Source organism: Choloepus didactylus, chromosome 7 (genome assembly GCF_015220235.1).
Source record: "Choloepus didactylus isolate mChoDid1 chromosome 7, mChoDid1.pri, whole genome shotgun sequence".
In the NCBI taxonomy this organism is placed as follows: Eukaryota; Metazoa; Chordata; class Mammalia; order Pilosa; family Megalonychidae; genus Choloepus; species Choloepus didactylus.
In genome coordinates, this window is record NC_051313.1 from 117,582,443 (window position 1) to 117,599,270 (window position 16,828).

General features: G+C 45.3%; 1 protein-coding gene and 1 long non-coding RNA gene across 3 annotated transcripts; one reads left to right on the forward strand and one right to left on the reverse strand.

The window, feature by feature from the left end:
* LOC119539913 lies at positions 1-14,255 on the reverse strand. The gene is made up of 4 exons (XR_005217971.1): positions 14,152-14,255; positions 11,923-12,041; positions 3,024-3,224; positions 1-2,931 (listed from the first exon to the last, which is right to left on the reverse strand). It is a non-coding gene; the product is annotated as an uncharacterized LOC119539913 (long non-coding RNA).
* Positions 13,800-16,139, forward strand: SMIM29 (small integral membrane protein 29). Of its 2 annotated transcripts, none has more exons than XM_037843789.1 (5): positions 13,800-13,882; positions 14,896-15,091; positions 15,289-15,314; positions 15,661-15,766; positions 15,911-16,139. In XM_037843789.1, exons 2-5 carry the CDS (start codon positions 14,981-14,983, stop codon positions 16,001-16,003), a joined length of 336 nt encoding a protein of 111 aa, XP_037699717.1. In that variant the 5' UTR covers positions 13,800-13,882; positions 14,896-14,980; the 3' UTR covers positions 16,004-16,139. The 2 variants fall into 2 exon arrangements, with proteins under 2 accessions (XP_037699717.1, XP_037699718.1); XM_037843790.1 differs by having other exon boundaries at positions 15,923-16,139.
* The last annotated feature ends 689 nt before the right edge of the window (positions 16,140-16,828 follow it).

Genomic DNA, 16,828 nt, shown 5'->3' on the forward strand with positions numbered 1-16,828 from the left:
GGGCTTAGGGAAGCTAAGTTCTCCCCTTATTCTAATTCTAAAAACCATAAAGTTCCAAGGCAATTTTGAAAATACAAGTAGTGGGAGGTCCTCTTGTCCTATCAGTATCAAGACCTAATATAAAGCTATAGTAATTAAAACAATATGATAAACAGGAATGGATAGGTAGAAATAAATTAGGAAATAGAAGAAAACAGGAGACGAGAAGCAGACCTATGCATACGTGGGAACTTGGTAAGAGCCGGAGGAGATGTTGCACATGGGTGGCAAAGGATGAGCTCTTCAGTAAATGGAATTGGGACAACCACTAGCCAAATGGAAAATATAAAACTTAGATTCTTTACTTTACACCATACATGAAAATGAATTTACATATGTGAAAAATGAATCATAAAACTTTTAGAAGACAATACAGAAGTTAAATAACAGATCCAAGGCCACAGGTGATAAATGGAAAATTGTAGTCAAATCTGATGAATCTAATGCCAAAGTCCTCCCTCTGACCCACTTGGCAGTACTCTTCATATCACTTTGGGGTGATAGATGGGACTGGAGACTGGAGATGAGGTGGTGAATGAGGACCAGATTTGCATCTAGTCCCCAAACACCTCGCCTGAAGGATTCCTGGGGAGTCAGAGGGAGGAACTTCCTCACGGTATCAGACTTTTCAGGAGTTCACCATCACTCAATCAACAAGTTGGGCCATGATGATGAACCTAGAACTGCCAGGAGTCTAAGAGGGTACCTTTCAATATTCAACAAACATTTATTGAGGGTATGTGGCCACTATGCTTAGGTAGGTGTGAAGAGGTTACACATAAATAGGGCATAAATAGGACAACAGCATAGAAAAGCTGGAAGGACTTTTTAAGAAACATCTGGTCCAATCCTCATTTTACAGACCTGGAGAGGCACAGAGAGAAGGGCCTTTTCACCAGCATCCTAGTTTAGAACTCCAAGCAAAGACTACAGATCACTGGCCCTGCTATAAATAGCCTCTTTCAAGGCATGAAAGCATCCATTTAAAATGGGTAACTTATAGAAACCCTGCTTCTATCCCACTCTGGCCACCAAACTCCTATCCAGCCAGTACAGATCTAGGCCCTTTATCCATTACTTCATCACACATTCACTCACCATTTTCTTGTGCCCATGTCCTCCCACTGCAGTCCCAGCAAAATCCCAACCCTGAATCAGTCCATCCAGTCCTGTCTCCTCCTATGCAAGAGCTGTGCCTGCCCAGAGAAAACCATGTGCCATGCAAATTGGGGTCACCCAGTGCTGCCCATTAGTGGCCAGGGACCACCACATTGACAAGTCCAAAGGCTACCTATTTGTCCCTATTAGACTTCTCCACTGGCCCTCCCTCCAACAATGGTATCCCTGGCAACACTTCTGATTCTCCTTCTACCTGCATTACTGCCTTTTCTCTGTCTTCCAGATGGGCTTCCTGCTGTCCTATTAGATATAGTGTTCCCAGGACCCCAGCCACAGTCCACGGTGTTTTTAATCTCCACTCTCCTCTGGGTAAACTCATCCATGGCATCAGGACCTGTGTGCTGATGGTTCATGCTTATTTTGTTGAACAGCTTAATTCAGTCATCTAAGCCAGATTGTTGAAGTCCCCACATTCTCATTCACCCATTCAAATTGCCAACTCTTCTTTAAAGCCTTTGACTCTCCAGTCCATCTCTTTCTCTCTGTTCCCAGCAACATAGTCCAGCTCTTATCAGGATTTCTAGCCTGGGACAAGCTGTGCCTAAGGAGGCTGTCCCTCCCCATCCCTTTGAGTCCTCCTCACACTCCTACCACAGAATTTTTCTCAAGCACAGATCTGAATAGCTCACCATCCTGCCTGAACATCTTCAGTGGCTCCCCATAGCTTCCAGGGTAAAGTTGCAACTCCTTTTGTGATCTGGCCCCTGCTCACCTCTCCAGACTAATTTCTTGCCACCTGCCCTGAACTTCTTTTCCCCTGGCTTCATAGAACTTTTTGAAGTTCTCTAAATGTGTTGCACAGCATCACCCTGTTTCACACTTCACATGTGCTATGCCCTACTTTAGGAACATTTCCCAAGTCCCTCCCCACCAGGCTGGCTTGTGTGTCCCTGGACATACTTCCATTCTGAAGGTGTCTTCTGTAGGCAGGGAGAATGTTTATCTCTGATCTTGATATTCAGTGGTACAGAGCAGGTACCCAGAAAGTGTTTTTTGGAAGAAGCAAGGAAACAAATGGCATTTTGGGATATCCACAGCACAAGGAAATGCATGCCCAGTGCCACCCTGTCCTCTCTTCCACCCCCTAAACACACATAAACACACCCCTTCACTTTCCCCCAAACCTGGAGGCAAATGCAAGAAGAGGCCCAACAAGCCTGCACCCCTGGTGGTGTCCACCTGGTAGTCTCTGGGCTGCCCTTTGGGACCTGGGAACCTGGGGAGGGAAAAGGTTGGAGCAGAGATGGGGGAAAGAACCATGGGGAAGAGATTGGAGGGCCGAGATGCCCCCACTTCCTGCCATTCCCCTTATCTCTCAGTCCATGATCCTGTGAACTTTCCCAGGCCTGGGACAGGAGCTAACAGGAGTTGGTCAATTCCTGCCAGGCCTGTGCCTGGGATAGGCAAGGAAAGCCAAGTTTGGAGAAGAGGAGGGGATGTTACAGAGGTTTGCAGTTTGGGAGTGGAGAGCTAGGGAGTCAGGGGGAGTTTATTTCATTTGAGGGGGACTCGATCCAAGCAAGTTGAGTAGACTAATTGTAACAGCTAATGTTTGTCTAGTGTGTTGCAGCCTATAAAGTACTCTCCATCAGCTCAAACAATTCCTTGACCACCTACTGCCTGCACGGAGCCGGGGGCCAGGGCCTTGATCCTCACTTCTACCCTGAGAGGCAGGTACTTTAATCTTCACCTCATTGTTGAGGGAGCTGAAGCCTGGAGGAGGATGAAGGACAACAGGGGAAAGAAGTTAGGTTAGGAAAAGGTTTGTAAAGGTGAAGGGAAGCTGGGGAGAAGGACCAACACACCTTGCAAGTCAGGCCTCTAGTGTTGTCAGCGGCTGGCCCATGGGTTGCCCTCCTGTGACACTTTGCCTCTGGTGCATCCTCAGGACCCGCTTGGTCCTTCATCACTTCTTCCTTTGGGATATGCAGGCCCAGCATGGGGTACCTGATGGCCTCCCACCGCCAGCCTTGGTCCTGCCAGGCTTTGGAACAAGGCTGTCCCCACTGTTGGTTATAGAGAAATGACCTGGTTAGAAGGGGAACTCGTTCAGTACAAATGCCTGGGAAGGAACCAGCGTCCAGGAACTTGGGCAAAATCAGAGCAAACCCTGGGCTAGGCAGGGCTGAGGCAAGTGCCGAGGGCTTCTTAGGGGCCTGGTGGGGAGAGGCCTGGCTCCTGGAACTCCACCTCTGTAAGCACCTGCTAGGACCCTCAAGCACAGGAAGCCCTGAAACAGCAAAGGTGACAGCTGCATTCCAGGGCCCGATGTCCTACCTGCTTGGGCCACCACATGACAAAGGCAGAGAGCAAGAACTGTGGGTCCTTCTCTGCCACAACTCACTGTCCTTTTTGCCCAGAATAGGGTGGGGGCCTGGAGCTGACCCAGCTATACTAGCCAGCGTCTTCTCTAGAAGCTCTTCCTCAAGCCCACCTAGGAGCTGGCTACCTGCTCTTACCCCACACAAGAGACCCATGGGCTGCGGCCTGGAAGAGGGGGTGGAGAAACAGCTGGAGCCAAGGCGTGCAGCTGAGAAAGCATGCAGCCTACATGCAGAACACTGAGTAGCTTCACTTTAGCTGGAGCCAACATGCAAAAATCCTTCCTTATTTAAAAAAAAAAAAAAAGGAAAGAAAGAATAAAGCCAGTGTGGGAAACAAGTCTGGAAGGATGCACCCTCTGAAGCTCTGAAGTTGGAATTATGATCACTTTATTTTCTTCTTTGTTCTTTTGACTATTTTCCAACTCTTAACAATAATTTGTTCTTGCAATAAGAACTTACAGAGCATTTTATTATTCATCTACTATTTATCCCATGTATGTTATTTCTTTCAGCCTACCAATAATCTTATTTATAAGGTGGATATTATTAGTTCCATTTTAGATTTAGGGACTCTGTGATGCCCAAGTATTGAGTGACTTACCTGAGACCACCAAGCGGTGAGTGGTGGGGTTAGGGCACTTTGGGCAGGCCTGGCGAGGTTAAGCCTGGGCAATGTGTTGGTCTGATTTTCTCCGCATCTTGTTCCTCTTTCTCAGCGCATCTCCCCCTTCCCACTCCCTGAGAATCAGCCCATGGACTCATCGTCATTAACTCATTTAAAAAGAAATGCACACTGATCTCCAACTGGGTGCTCCATTCCTTTTTTTTGTTAAGGCACTCTATTCATCACATTTTATGATGCTTTATTGAGATATAATTAATTACAATAATCTGCACATTTTTAAAGTGCAATTTAAATTTTGACATATGTAGACCCTTATGAAACCATCACCACAGTCAAGACAATGAACATATCCATCACCCCCAAGAGTTTCTTTGTGCCCCTTTGTGATCCCTTCTCCCAACCCTCACCCCACCCCCATCTCCAAGCAAACATTGATCCACTTTCTGCTTCTATAGATTAATTTGCATTTTCTAGAGTTTTATATAAATAAAACAATACCATATAATTGTTTTACCTGACTTCTTTCACACAGCATGTTTTAAGATTCGTCCATGTTGTTGAGTGTATCAGTAGTTGCCTTTTATTGCTGAGTAGTATTCCACTGACTTAATATACTACAATTTGTTTATCCATTCACCTCCTGATGAACATTGGGGTTATTTCCAATTTGGGGCTATTACAAATAAAGCTGCTGTGAACTTTGGTGTACAAGTCTTAATATGGATGTATGGTTCCTTTTCTTTTGGGTAGATACCTAGTAGAATGGCTAGATCAGATAGCAGGTAAATGTTTAACTTATTTTTCTTCTTTTTAAATTGTGGTAACATGGACAACATAAAATTTCCTGGTTTAACCACTTTCCAGTATAGACATGTTTAGCTCTTTAAGAAACTGCAAAACTCTTTTCCAAAGTGGTTACACCATTTTACATTTCCATCAACAGTGTATGAGAGTTTCAGTTCTTCCACATCTTCATCAATACTTAGTATGAAATCAGTATTTTTAATTTTAGCCATTCTTATATAGTGGTATCTCATTGTAGTTTTAATTTGCTTTTTCCTTATAACTAATGATGTCAAGCATCTTTTCATGTGCTTATATGCCATCCATATATCTTTGGTGAAGTATGTGTTCAAACCTTTTGCCCATTTTTATTAGTTTGTTTTTTTTATTATTGAGTTTTGAGAGTTCTTAATATATTCTATATAGAAGTCCTTTATCAGATTTATACTTTGCAAAGATTTTCTCCTAGTCCATGGCTTGTCTTTACATTCTCTTTACAGAACAGAAGTTTAAATTTTTGTGAAGTCCAAGTTATCAATTTATTGTTTTATGGATTGTGCTTATTGTATTGTATCTAAGTCACAAGAATTTTCTCCTGGTATTTCCTTCTAAAAGTTTTACAGTTTTGAGTTTTATGTTTAGGTCTGTGGTGTTTTTTGAGTTAATTTTTTGTGTATGTTGTGAGGTATGGATCCAAGTTCATTTTTTTGCATATGAATATCCAGTTCTTCCTGCACCATTGCACCATTTGTCAAAAAGCCTATCCTTTCGTCACTGAATTGCTTTTGTGCCTTCGTGAAAAATAAATTCTTGATATATGTGAGATTTGTATCTGGATTCTCTGTTCTGTTCCATTGATCGATTCATTTGTCTTTATGCCAATACTAAGCTGTTTTGATAACTGGAACTTTATAATAATGCTTGAAATCAGGTCATGTTAGCCCTCCAACATTGTTCTTACTTTTCAGATTTGTTTTGTCTATTCTAAATCCTTTGCATTCCCCTGCAAATTTTATTTTTTCCCTTATTTATTTATTTAGCCAGTGCACATGGTTCCTCATAACCCATGCAAATTTTAGAATCAGCTTATCAGTTTCTACCAAAAAAAAAAAAAAAATGCCTGCTGGATTTTGATTGAGATTGTGTTGAATTTACTGATCGGTTTGGGAGAATTGACATCTTATCAATATTGGATCTTTGATCCATAAGCAAGGTCTATCTCTCCATGTCATAAGTCTTTAATTTTTCTCAACAATGGTTACTAGTTACCATTGTGCAGGTCTTTCACATCCTTTGTCAGATTTATCCCTGTAGTAGGTAGAATAATGGCCCTCTAAAGACATCTACACTCTAGTCCCCCAAACCTGTGAATATGTTAAGTTACATGACAAAGAGGGGATTAAGGTTGCAGATAGAATTAAGGTTGCTGATCAGCTGACCTTAAAATAAAGAGATTATCTCATATTATCTGGATGGGCCCAATGTAATCACAAGAGTCCTTAAAATGTGGAAGAGGGAGGCAGAAGAGTCAAGAGTCAGAAAGGAGATGTGACAGAAACAAGATGACACTTATGAGATGGAGGGATTCAACCTGCCACTGCTGGCTTTGAAAATGGAAAGGGGCCATTAGCCAAGGAATCCAGGCAGTCTCTGAAAGGTGGAAGAGGCAAGGAAATGGATTCTGTCCCCCTGATGCCTCCAAAAGGAATGCAGCCCTGCCAACAACTTTTAACCCAGCAAGACCTGTGTTGGCCTTCTGACCTCACAAACTGTAAAATAATATTTTCTGTTGTTTTAAGCCACTAAACATGTGGCATTTTTTTATAGCAGCAATAGGAAATTAATGTAATCCCTAAGTATTTTATATTGTTGGTGCTATTGTAAACAATATTTGTTATTTTAATTGGATTGATCGTTGGTAGTAAATAGAAATACAACTGATTTTCACATATTGATCTTGTATCGTGCAACCCTGCTAAACTCACTTATTAGTCTGGTAGTATTTTTGGAGATTCCGTTAGATTTTCTACATAGACTTCATATGGTCTGCAAATAATGACAGTCTTACTTCTTTCTCTCCAATCTGGATGCCTTTTATTTTATTTATTTAATTTTCTTTTTTGCCTGAATGCACTGGCCAGAACTTCCAGTATAGTGTTGAGTAGTGCAGACATCCTTATCTTATCCTTCTCTTAGGGGAAAAGCATTCAGTCCTTTATCACTAAGTATGATTTTTTCATAGATGTTCTTTATCAAGTTGAGGAGGTTCTCTTTTTTCATAGATGCTCTTTATCAAGTTGAGGAAGTTCTCTTTTGTTTGCTAAGAGTTTTTTTGGGTGTCTTTTTTTATCAGAATTGGTTGTTGGATTTGTCAAATGCTTTTTCTGTCTATTGAGATGATCACATGGTTTTTCTTTTTTGGTTTAATAGAATGAACTACATTGTTTTGTGAATGTTAAGCCAACCCTGAATTCCTAGGATAAACCCCACTTGGTCTTGCTGTAAATTTGATTTAGAATTTTTGCATCTGTGTTTATGAGGGGTATGGTTCTGTAGTTTTCTTGTAATGGCCTTGTCTGGTATTGGTATCAGAATAATTAATGCAGGCCTCATAGAAGGAGTTGGAAAGTATTCCCTCCCTCCTCTTCAATTTTGGAAGAATTTTTGTTATTTCTCACTATCATTTTAGTAGTTATTATTAGATAGTATTATTAGTTTGTGTATCATTTTTTGGTATCATTTCTTTCTTAATGTTAGAATTTACCAGTGAACCTATCTGGTCTTGGAGGGAAGATTTTGCGGGGTAGGGATAGGGGGAGGGAAGATACCAAATTATTTTATTTGAAGGAATGGTATAAATGTAAGAACTTGGTAGATACTGATACAACGTATGGAAAAGGTAAAGGTTAACCCCAAATACATGCACTGCAGTGAACACGGAAGTCACCACTGTTTCCAATGGCGTGCTGTCAAAGAGACAGTCTGCCAAGCCAATTCCCAGGCCCCTGGCTTGCTCCATTTGGTTATGTCGACGCCCAATTCTTTGATGGATTTCACCTGGTCATTCGGTAATATGTGTCAAAATAGTCACACAAGTGGGGGTCGTTTCTGTCAGTGGCCAGTTTGTGTAGTTCCAGGAGTGACTGATCCATCCTTTTTTTTCCCAAGGGTAATGCACAGTTCATTGCATTCAGGGGGCCTTCCCAGTTGTCATGTTCTGATTTTTTCATATCCTGAAGGAAGATCTGGCCACCTTGTTGGTTCTCCAGTTTCATAAGCTTCTCAGCCTGTTCCCTTTCCTCATAAGAATGGTGAAGAAAATACTCGGCAAAGTTCTTCAAAGCCTCGTCATCATGGTAAAAGTAATTAAGACACAGACAGGTAGAGATAAGAGGCACAGAGCTCCAAGTTGATCTGGCGGTTGATGGCAGCCTCCAAGTCCTGGCTGTAGTTCTGGCGCACCTGGACGGGACACGGTGATCCTGGCAGGCAGCTGAGGAGAGGCAGTGGCGGGGGCTCTGAGGCACTTCATGAGGAGGTGGCAGGGGTGGCAGCACCTGGTTAGTTCAAGCAGTTGCAGCAGGAAACTGCAGTGACTGCAAAGATGCCTGGACTGTGGGAAGATTTTTAACTACAATTTCAGTTCTTTAATAAATATAGGACCATTCAAGCTATCTATTTCTTCTTAAAAGTTGCACTTTGGTAATTTGTGTCTTTCAGTGTTTTTCTCCATTTCATCTAAGTTGTCATATATATTGGCATAAAGTTGTTCCTCATTATTCTTTTATTATCTGTAGAATCTGTAGTAGTTACCTCTCTTATTCCTGATATTGGTGCTTCTGTGTCTTCTCTTTTTTTCATGATCAGTCTGGATAGATGTTGATCAGTTTTGTTGATCTTAAGAACCAGCTTTTGGTTTCACTGATTTTTCTCTATTTTTCTATTTTCTATTTCATTGATTTCTGTATTGATCTTTGTTATTTCCTTTCTTCTGCTTACTTTGGTTTTAATTTGCTCCTTTACTAATTTCTTAAAGTGGAAGTTGAAGTCACTGAGATTTGAGAACTTTAAAAAAAATTTTTTTAAAGGTATTTAGAGCAATGTAGACCCGGCATCGTGGGATGGAGAACATCTTCTTGACCAAAAGGGGGATGTGAAAGGAAATGAAATAAGCTTCAGTGGCAGAGAGATTCCAAAAGGAGCCGAGAGGTCACTCTGGTGGGCACTCTTATGCACACTTTAGACAACCCTTTTTAGGTTCCAAAGAATTGGGGTAGCTGGTGGTGGATACCTGAAACTATCAAACTACAACCCAGAACCCATGAATCTCGAAGACAGTTGTATAAAAATGTAGCTTATGAGGGGTGACAATGGGATTGGGAATGCCATAAGGACCAAACTCCACTTTGTCTAGTTTATGGATGGATGTGTAGAAAAGTAGGGGAAGCAAACAAACAGACAAAGGTACCCAGTGTTCTTTTTTACTTCAATTGCTCTTTTTCACTCTAATTATTATTATTGTTATTTTTGTGTGTGTGCTAATGAAGGTGTCAGGGATTGATTTAGGTGATGAATGTACAACTATGTAATGGTACTATAAACAATCGAAAGTACAATTTGTTTTGTATGACTGCGTGGTATGTGAATATATCTCAATAAAATGATGATTAAAAAAAAAAAAAAAAACCATTACAGAAAAATGGAATGAAAAAAAAAAATAAATAAATAAAGGTATTTAGAGCTAAAAACTTTTCAGTACTATTTTAGAGGCAACCCACAAACTCTGGTATGTTGTGTTTTCATTCAGTTCAAAATATCTTCTAATTCTTTGATTTCTTTTAAAATCTTGAAGTTTCTTGCTCAGTTTCTAAATATTTGGAGTTTTTCTAAAAATACTTCTGTTACTGATTTTTAATTTAATTCTGTTGTGGTCAGAGAACACACTTTATATGACTTGAATCCTTTGAATTTAGTGAGACATGTTTTATGGCCCATAATATGGTCTATCTTGGTAAATGTCCTGTGTGCACTTCAGAAGAATGTGTATTCTGCTGTTGTTAGGTGCTGTGTTCTATCAGTGTCAATCAGGTCAAGTTGGTTGAGAGTTTTGTTCAAGTCTCCTACATCCTAGCTGATTTTCTGCCTACTTGTTTTTATCATTTGTTGAGAGGTGGGTATTAAAATCTCTGACTATAATCTCTCTGATTTCTGTTTTTCCTTGCAGTTCTATCAGTTTTTGCTTTATATGTTTTGAATTTCACTTGTTAGGTACATGGGCATTTAGGATAGTTATGTCCTTGATTAATTAACTCCTGTACCATTAGTAAATGAACTTTATCCCTGGCAATGTTCTCTGCTCTGAAATCAACTTTGGTATTTTTATAGTCCTTCCAACTTTCTTTTGACTAGTATAAGCATGGTATATCTTTTTCCATCCTTTTATGTTCAACTTTTTTTTTTTTTCCTGGTCTTTAAAGTGCCTGTCTTGTATACAGCATACAGGCATATAGTTGGGTCTTGCTTTTTACCCAATTTGACAATCTGTGCCTTTTAATTAGGTTGTTTAGACCATTTGCCTTTAATATGCTTATTGATATGGTTGCATTTAAGTCTTTCATCTTCCTTTATGTTTTTCCTATCTGTTTCATCTTCCTATTTGTCCAGCTCTTTTTTGTTTCCTTTTCTCTTTTTTGGCCTTCCTTTGGATTAATTGTGTATTTTTCATGATTAATTTTACCTTTTTTGTTGGTTTATTTGATATAATTCTTTGTTTTGTATTTTAGTCATTGCTTTAAGGCTTATAGCATACATCTTGAACTTACCACCTTCCACTTTTAAGTGATATTATTTGACCTCCTTTATATGTGAACCTTACAATATTGTATTTCCATTTATCTGCCTGTGCTTCCGCTACTGATGCCATGTATTTTACTTTTACAAGTTATAAACCCCACAATACATTGTTATTATTTTTGTTTAAGCAGTTAATTATCTTTTTAAAAAGAGTTAGGTAATAAGATAAATTTCTAATATATATTTACTCATGTAGTTACCATTTCTAGTGCTCTTCATTCCTGTAGGAAAATCCAGATTTCCATCTGGAAATTGTCCTACAGCTCACTGAAGTTCTTTTCTTTTTTTCTTTCTTTTCTCAGTTTCTTTTTTCTGTTTCATTGTGGGTAGTTTTTATTGCTATGCTTTCAAGTTCACATAATCTTTTCTTCTGTAGTATCTAATCTGCCATCCAGTATATTTTTCATCTCAGACATTATAATTTTCATCTTTAGAAGTTCAGTTTGGTGTGTGTGTGTGTGTGTGTGTGTGTGTGTGTGTGTATATTCATTCCACATCTCTACTTGAGTTTTTGAACATACGGAATACATTTAAATGGCTGTTTTAATGTTCTTGTCTGCTAGTTCTAATATCTTGACAGTTCTGGGTCAATTTCAATTGATTGTTTATTTTCCTTATTATATAATTTCTTTTGCATGTCTGAATATTTTTTATTGGATCCTAGACATTTTTACTTTATTTTACCTTATTGGGGACAATGTTTTGTGTTCTTATAAATCTTCTTGAGCTTTGTCCTGGAATGTAGTTTCATTACTTGAAGACAGTTTGGTCTTCTCAGGTCTTGCTTTTATGCTTTGGTGAATGTGGAACGGGAGGAGATGAGGATGAGCAAGGCATTAGTGGAAGTGGATACACAAACATGGGCACTAACCACAATAACTTAGAAGAGGGGCAATGAAAACTCAAGATGGAGGGCACAGTGCCGCCTCAGCCCCATCCTAGCCCTCCCCTTCCTGAGGTGGTGGCTGCATGAAGTGGGCTTGGGAGGCCAGAGTCTTCCCCAGCTGGACTTGGGGGGATCCTCATGGGACCCAAAGCCTTGACTCAGGAAGAAACCAGGTCTCCACTGCAGCCCTGGAGCAGCTACCATTGCAGAGCTGTCCAGGAAGAAAAGCCTACCTGGAATCCTTGATGACCAGGTCAAGGGCTGTGGGAAGTTGCAGTACTGCTCAGGGCCTCAGCTTGTTTGTATATTGGGGTTGCCCATCTGTCCTGCTAACTCACAAGGGTGTTCTGTCCTAGGAGTAAGGGGATTGAAAACATGCTGAGTCGCTGAGACCTTTCCACACAGCAGCCTAGGCCTCACGACCACTGGGCCGCCTCCTTGAGGAGCTCCAGATGTGTGTTGGAAGCCCTGTGAATGGGAAATAAGGTTGGGTTTGTGGGAGGCCAAGGCAGCCTGGGTTCTAAAACCCATCACCTATCCCCCACTTCTGTGCGAGGTGAGGCAAGTCCTGCCTGGGGAGGTGGCCTCTGCCCTCTGCCCTCAACTCTGACAGGAGCCTAACATGGGTGGTCTCCCTAGTGTCCAGACTCAAAGGCCTGAGAGCACCAGGAGAGCCACCTCGAGCCTCCAGATCCAGACAGTTCTCTAATTCTTTCTCTCCATTCCTGACTCTCCAGTCAGATGGTGGTGTCTAGAGGTGAAAGGCCAGATTCTACCCTTTGGTCTCCAGTTGGGCAGCAGAATGCCTTCACCCAGCCTTCTCTGGAAGTGCCTCGGGAAACTGGGCCAGACCAGACCAAGTGGCTCACCCAAGGCCACACCATCGGCTGCCCCTGGTGAGCAAGGCCTGGCTCCTGGCTCCTGGCTCCTCACACCTGCCGCAAAGGTTTCTCTGGCCTGACAGAGCAACCCAGCTCATCCTTTTTACCTCCAGTACCACCCACAGACCCAGGAGGGCCTATGAGCCTGCTTTCGCTGCCACCTCAAGCCTGTGTTTTTTTTTTTTTTTTTTTTTTTTTTTTTTGAGGGCTGGAAAGCCTGGAATAAAACTACACACACACACACACACACACACACAATTTTTATACAATTGTAGATTTACACACAGTTTTAAGAAATAATATAGTTGTGCACATTGCCTAGCTTCCTTCAGGTGACATTTTGCAAAACTATAGTTTAATATCACCACCAGGATATTGACATTGATACAACCCACCAAACTTATCCAGATGTCCCAGGAAGCATGCAATATTTAAGTTATCTGACCACAAAAGCTCTGACCTAGGTTACCTACTTAGCAAGTTTTCTGTGACCCAAGGAAACCTCACTTTGCTGTCTGCGCCCTGTCCCCTGCCTTGCCCGACAGGAGGTGAATAACAGGAACTTAGGGCATCCTATATGCTAGGTTCTTTACCCATGTCCTCATTTAATCCTCACAACAGCCTGTTTACCAGTATTAAAACTGAGGCGCAGACAGAGTGAATGGGTACGTCCGAAGTCCCATGGCTGGGCAAGACCTAACCCAAGCCTGCCCGACTCTTATCCGCTGAGCACAGCCCGGCCAGTCTATGCCCTAGGAGGCTTGAAGGGTTCAACAAACACTAATGAAGACTGTGGGCTCTGCTCTGAAGAAGCGCGGGTCCGGTCGACAGACGCCTACGCACAAAGAGCGTAGCCGGTCCCTGTGCTTGGGCTCCAACCAGAGAAGTGGGTGAGGTGGTGGAAAGACACTTGTAAGGAACAGGGGACGCCGGGCCTCGCTCGGGAATTTGAGCAGCCCTGCCAGAGTTGCGGTCGGCCCCAGGGGACGCCGGGAAACCGCGCGGCCGCGCGCTCCCGCACCGCCCTGCCCCTTCCCGCGCACCCTCCTCCCCCGGGAGCGCAGCCCTCGGCTGCCCCCTGCAGTCGCCGAGTGGACCCTGCAGTCCTGGACGCTCCTGCCCCGCCCACCCACCGCCTCCGGATTGGCGGCTCCAGAGGTCTCGGGCCGCCCGCCTTCCGCCATCGGATTGGCTGCGCCCCTGCCTTGAGGCCCCGCCCATTTCCCCGGGTCCTTTGATCACGCGCCTGCCGGCTCTTCCGGGGCTCGGGAGCCAACTGAGGGCGTTCCTGTCCGGGCTGCAGCGGCGGGAGGTAAGGCATGGCCGCATTGGCCGGGCCGCGGAGCTGCGGAGCGCGGACACGGGGCCACGCCTCAGGGTGTCAGGATGCCGGGATGCCAGGATGCCCTGGCGCAGGCGGCCCCTCCGTGTGTACCCAATTCCCCCTTCTCCCATGGCCTGAGACTACCAGCGCCGTGGTATCAACCTCCCCCCACCCAGCCCCGTCGCTGTTGGCTCGCATCCTAGGAGAGGCCTGCCACCCTTCTCACCCAGACGTGGGGTTTGGTAGCTCATTCATACCTTGTCCTCTGATGGGGACCCAGGCAAACTGGGGTCGGGGGGCCTGGGGCCCCTGCGTGCAGCTGTCTCAGGGCGATCTCCTTACATCTGTCGATGGGGCTGATCCTCTCCGCTTCTGCCCTGTCTGGCCAGGAGAGGAGGGACTTGGGCGGAACCCGGGGTGGGGACCAGAGGGGAGTTGACATCACCTGACAGATACGGTCCAGCCATAGTACTCCCTGCCCACTTGTGCCCACTCCGGCACGAGATTGATGGGAGAGAGAAAGTCCAGACTAGATGTCTAGTGATACCAGAGACAGAGGGAGGGCAGAGAGCCCAGGCATAGGGCCCAGAGCCTCAAGTGTGGGGATTGGACCAGGACAGGTAGGCTCCTTCACCTGCCCCCTCCTCACCCCGAGGCTGCAGAGCCAGACCCTTCTATGTTTATCTCAGCTCCCCATTTGCTCCCTGGACGGTGCTGGCAGCCAGGGACCTGAATCTAACCTTTCTCCAGGAGGAGCTGGGAACAGCAAAGGTTTAGCCAGAGCTGGACCCCACCCCTATTGGGGGATAGGAACTGGGCAGGACTCAGGCGAAGTCCTCAGTTCTGGGCCTTCACTTGGTGCCCTTTCCACCTGGGAGTTACTGTTAAGGGAGTATGTTTACCTGGAGGATCTCTGGTGTCTGTCTGACCTAAGTTTTCATGGAGGGGGTCCAGAGTTGGGACATCACCTGGGTGAAATAACCTCCCTTCCTCCTCCCCAGGGAGCCCAGTGGAGGCACCCTCCCGAAACACCACTGCCCATGCTGACTCCCCAGCCCTCTGGCTTGGGCCGCAGCTGCCGATGTCATGAGTAACACCACTGTGCCCAATGCCCCCCAAGCCAACAGCGACTCCATGGTGGGCTACGTGTTGGGGCCATTCTTCCTGATCACCCTGGTCGGGGTGGTTGTGGCTGTGGTAAGGAGTCCCCCCTCCACCCCCACCACCACCCACATACCTTTGCCAAGGCTGGGACTGGGGAGGCCTGGTCCAGTCCGCACACAGCTCATCCCAGCCGTCCTCGTGTTATGGGGGTGAAGGGTGTGGAGGGGGTCCCCTCTGGCTTTGGGGCCTTCCTGGGCTCAGCAGTCCCCACAGTGCTGTGTCTGTTACAGGTCATGTATGTCCAGAAGAAAAAGCGGTGAGTATTTTCTGTGTGGAGACCCTGCCTCCAATGCTACCTCCTCACCCCCCTTGCCTCCACATACCCCAGTTCTGCTTAAAGTTTTCCCCATAGGATCTGAGTTCTCTGCATACAGGTAGGAGTTCTCTCAGCGACCCTGATACCATTCTGAAATTCCCTACGGTCTACTCTTGGGTTTTCCCTGCTCCAGCCCCAACTTACCCACTGGGGAGAGGCCACTTGGCAGCGATGGTCACATATTCTTGAGTCCCAGTGTGCCCTGGAAGGACATATGAACTGGCAAGTGCTCTACCTGGGGGAGTTGGGGGGCCTCCTGGGCTGAACCACCTCTCCGGCTCCCCAGGGTGGACCGGCTTCGCCACCACTTGCTCCCCATGTATAGCTATGACCCCGCTGAGGAGCTGCACGAGGCTGAGCAGGAGCTCCTTTCTGACGCAGGAGACCCCAAGGTGAGCACTTTTAGGAGAGGTGGGGGTACTGCTGTTCTCACCATAGTCACCCCTGAAACCAGAGCCTGATGCCGCCCTGAGCCCACCTCTTTGGGGCTGTGATTAGTGGGGTGCCTCACCTGGGATTATGCCACTGATGCCCAGCCCTGGGCACAGTGTCCTCCTGCACAGGTCATACATGGCTGGCAGAGTGGCTACCAGCACAAGCGGATGCCTTTGTTGGACCTCAAGACATGAACTGAGCCCTGATCTTCAGAGCCAGGCCCTACCACCTGCTTTCTCCGCACCCTGCTGGATACTGGGACTCCATTCCTCCTCCCAGCCACTCCAGCTGCCCCCACTTCCCCAGCCCCTGCACAGCAGGTGGCATCGTTCCCACCACTGCCCCTAGGCGCTCAAGGGTGGACACCTTTTCCTTCACAGGGTGGGGGTGGCTGAGAGATAAACTTCGCCCTTTACTTGGGCACCACCTCTAGCTTTGGCATTAAGCTCCCCCCTTCCCTGAGGGCTTTGGAGTCATTCCCATGGTGACAGGGCCTGATGTATAGTAGTCAGTATATTTATTTTGTAAATAAAATGTTTTGTGGCTAGGGATGTGGTGGATTTCTCAAAGAGCAGTTTTTCTTTCCTGGAAATGACCTCAACTCACATTTCTTCTTGTGCAGCTTTGCAGGATGGGGAAGCGTCACCCCACTTACCCTAGGCTCTGGGGGTGCCCATCACAGAAAAAGGCTCCAGTCCAGAAAAGGATATTTTTTTTTATTCAAGTAACTGCAAATAGGAAACCAGAGGAGGGCCCCAGGCTGGGACAAATACCTACCCCCTCCCCTGACAGAACAGGGGGAGCGGGTGGCCCCTCCACCCTCGATGGTCACGCGGGCCTCCCCTCCTCACTCTGCTGCAGCATCCTCGGGGCAGGGCCCCACCTGCCTGGGGACTGGGGGAGCCAGTGACCCAGCCTGCTGGCCCCCAGCCCCCCTTCCCCATGAAGAGTATCTTGGGGGAGGGGAACATGGGCAGAACAGGGGGAGGCAATGAGGGTGAACATTTGGCGCTGGTAGC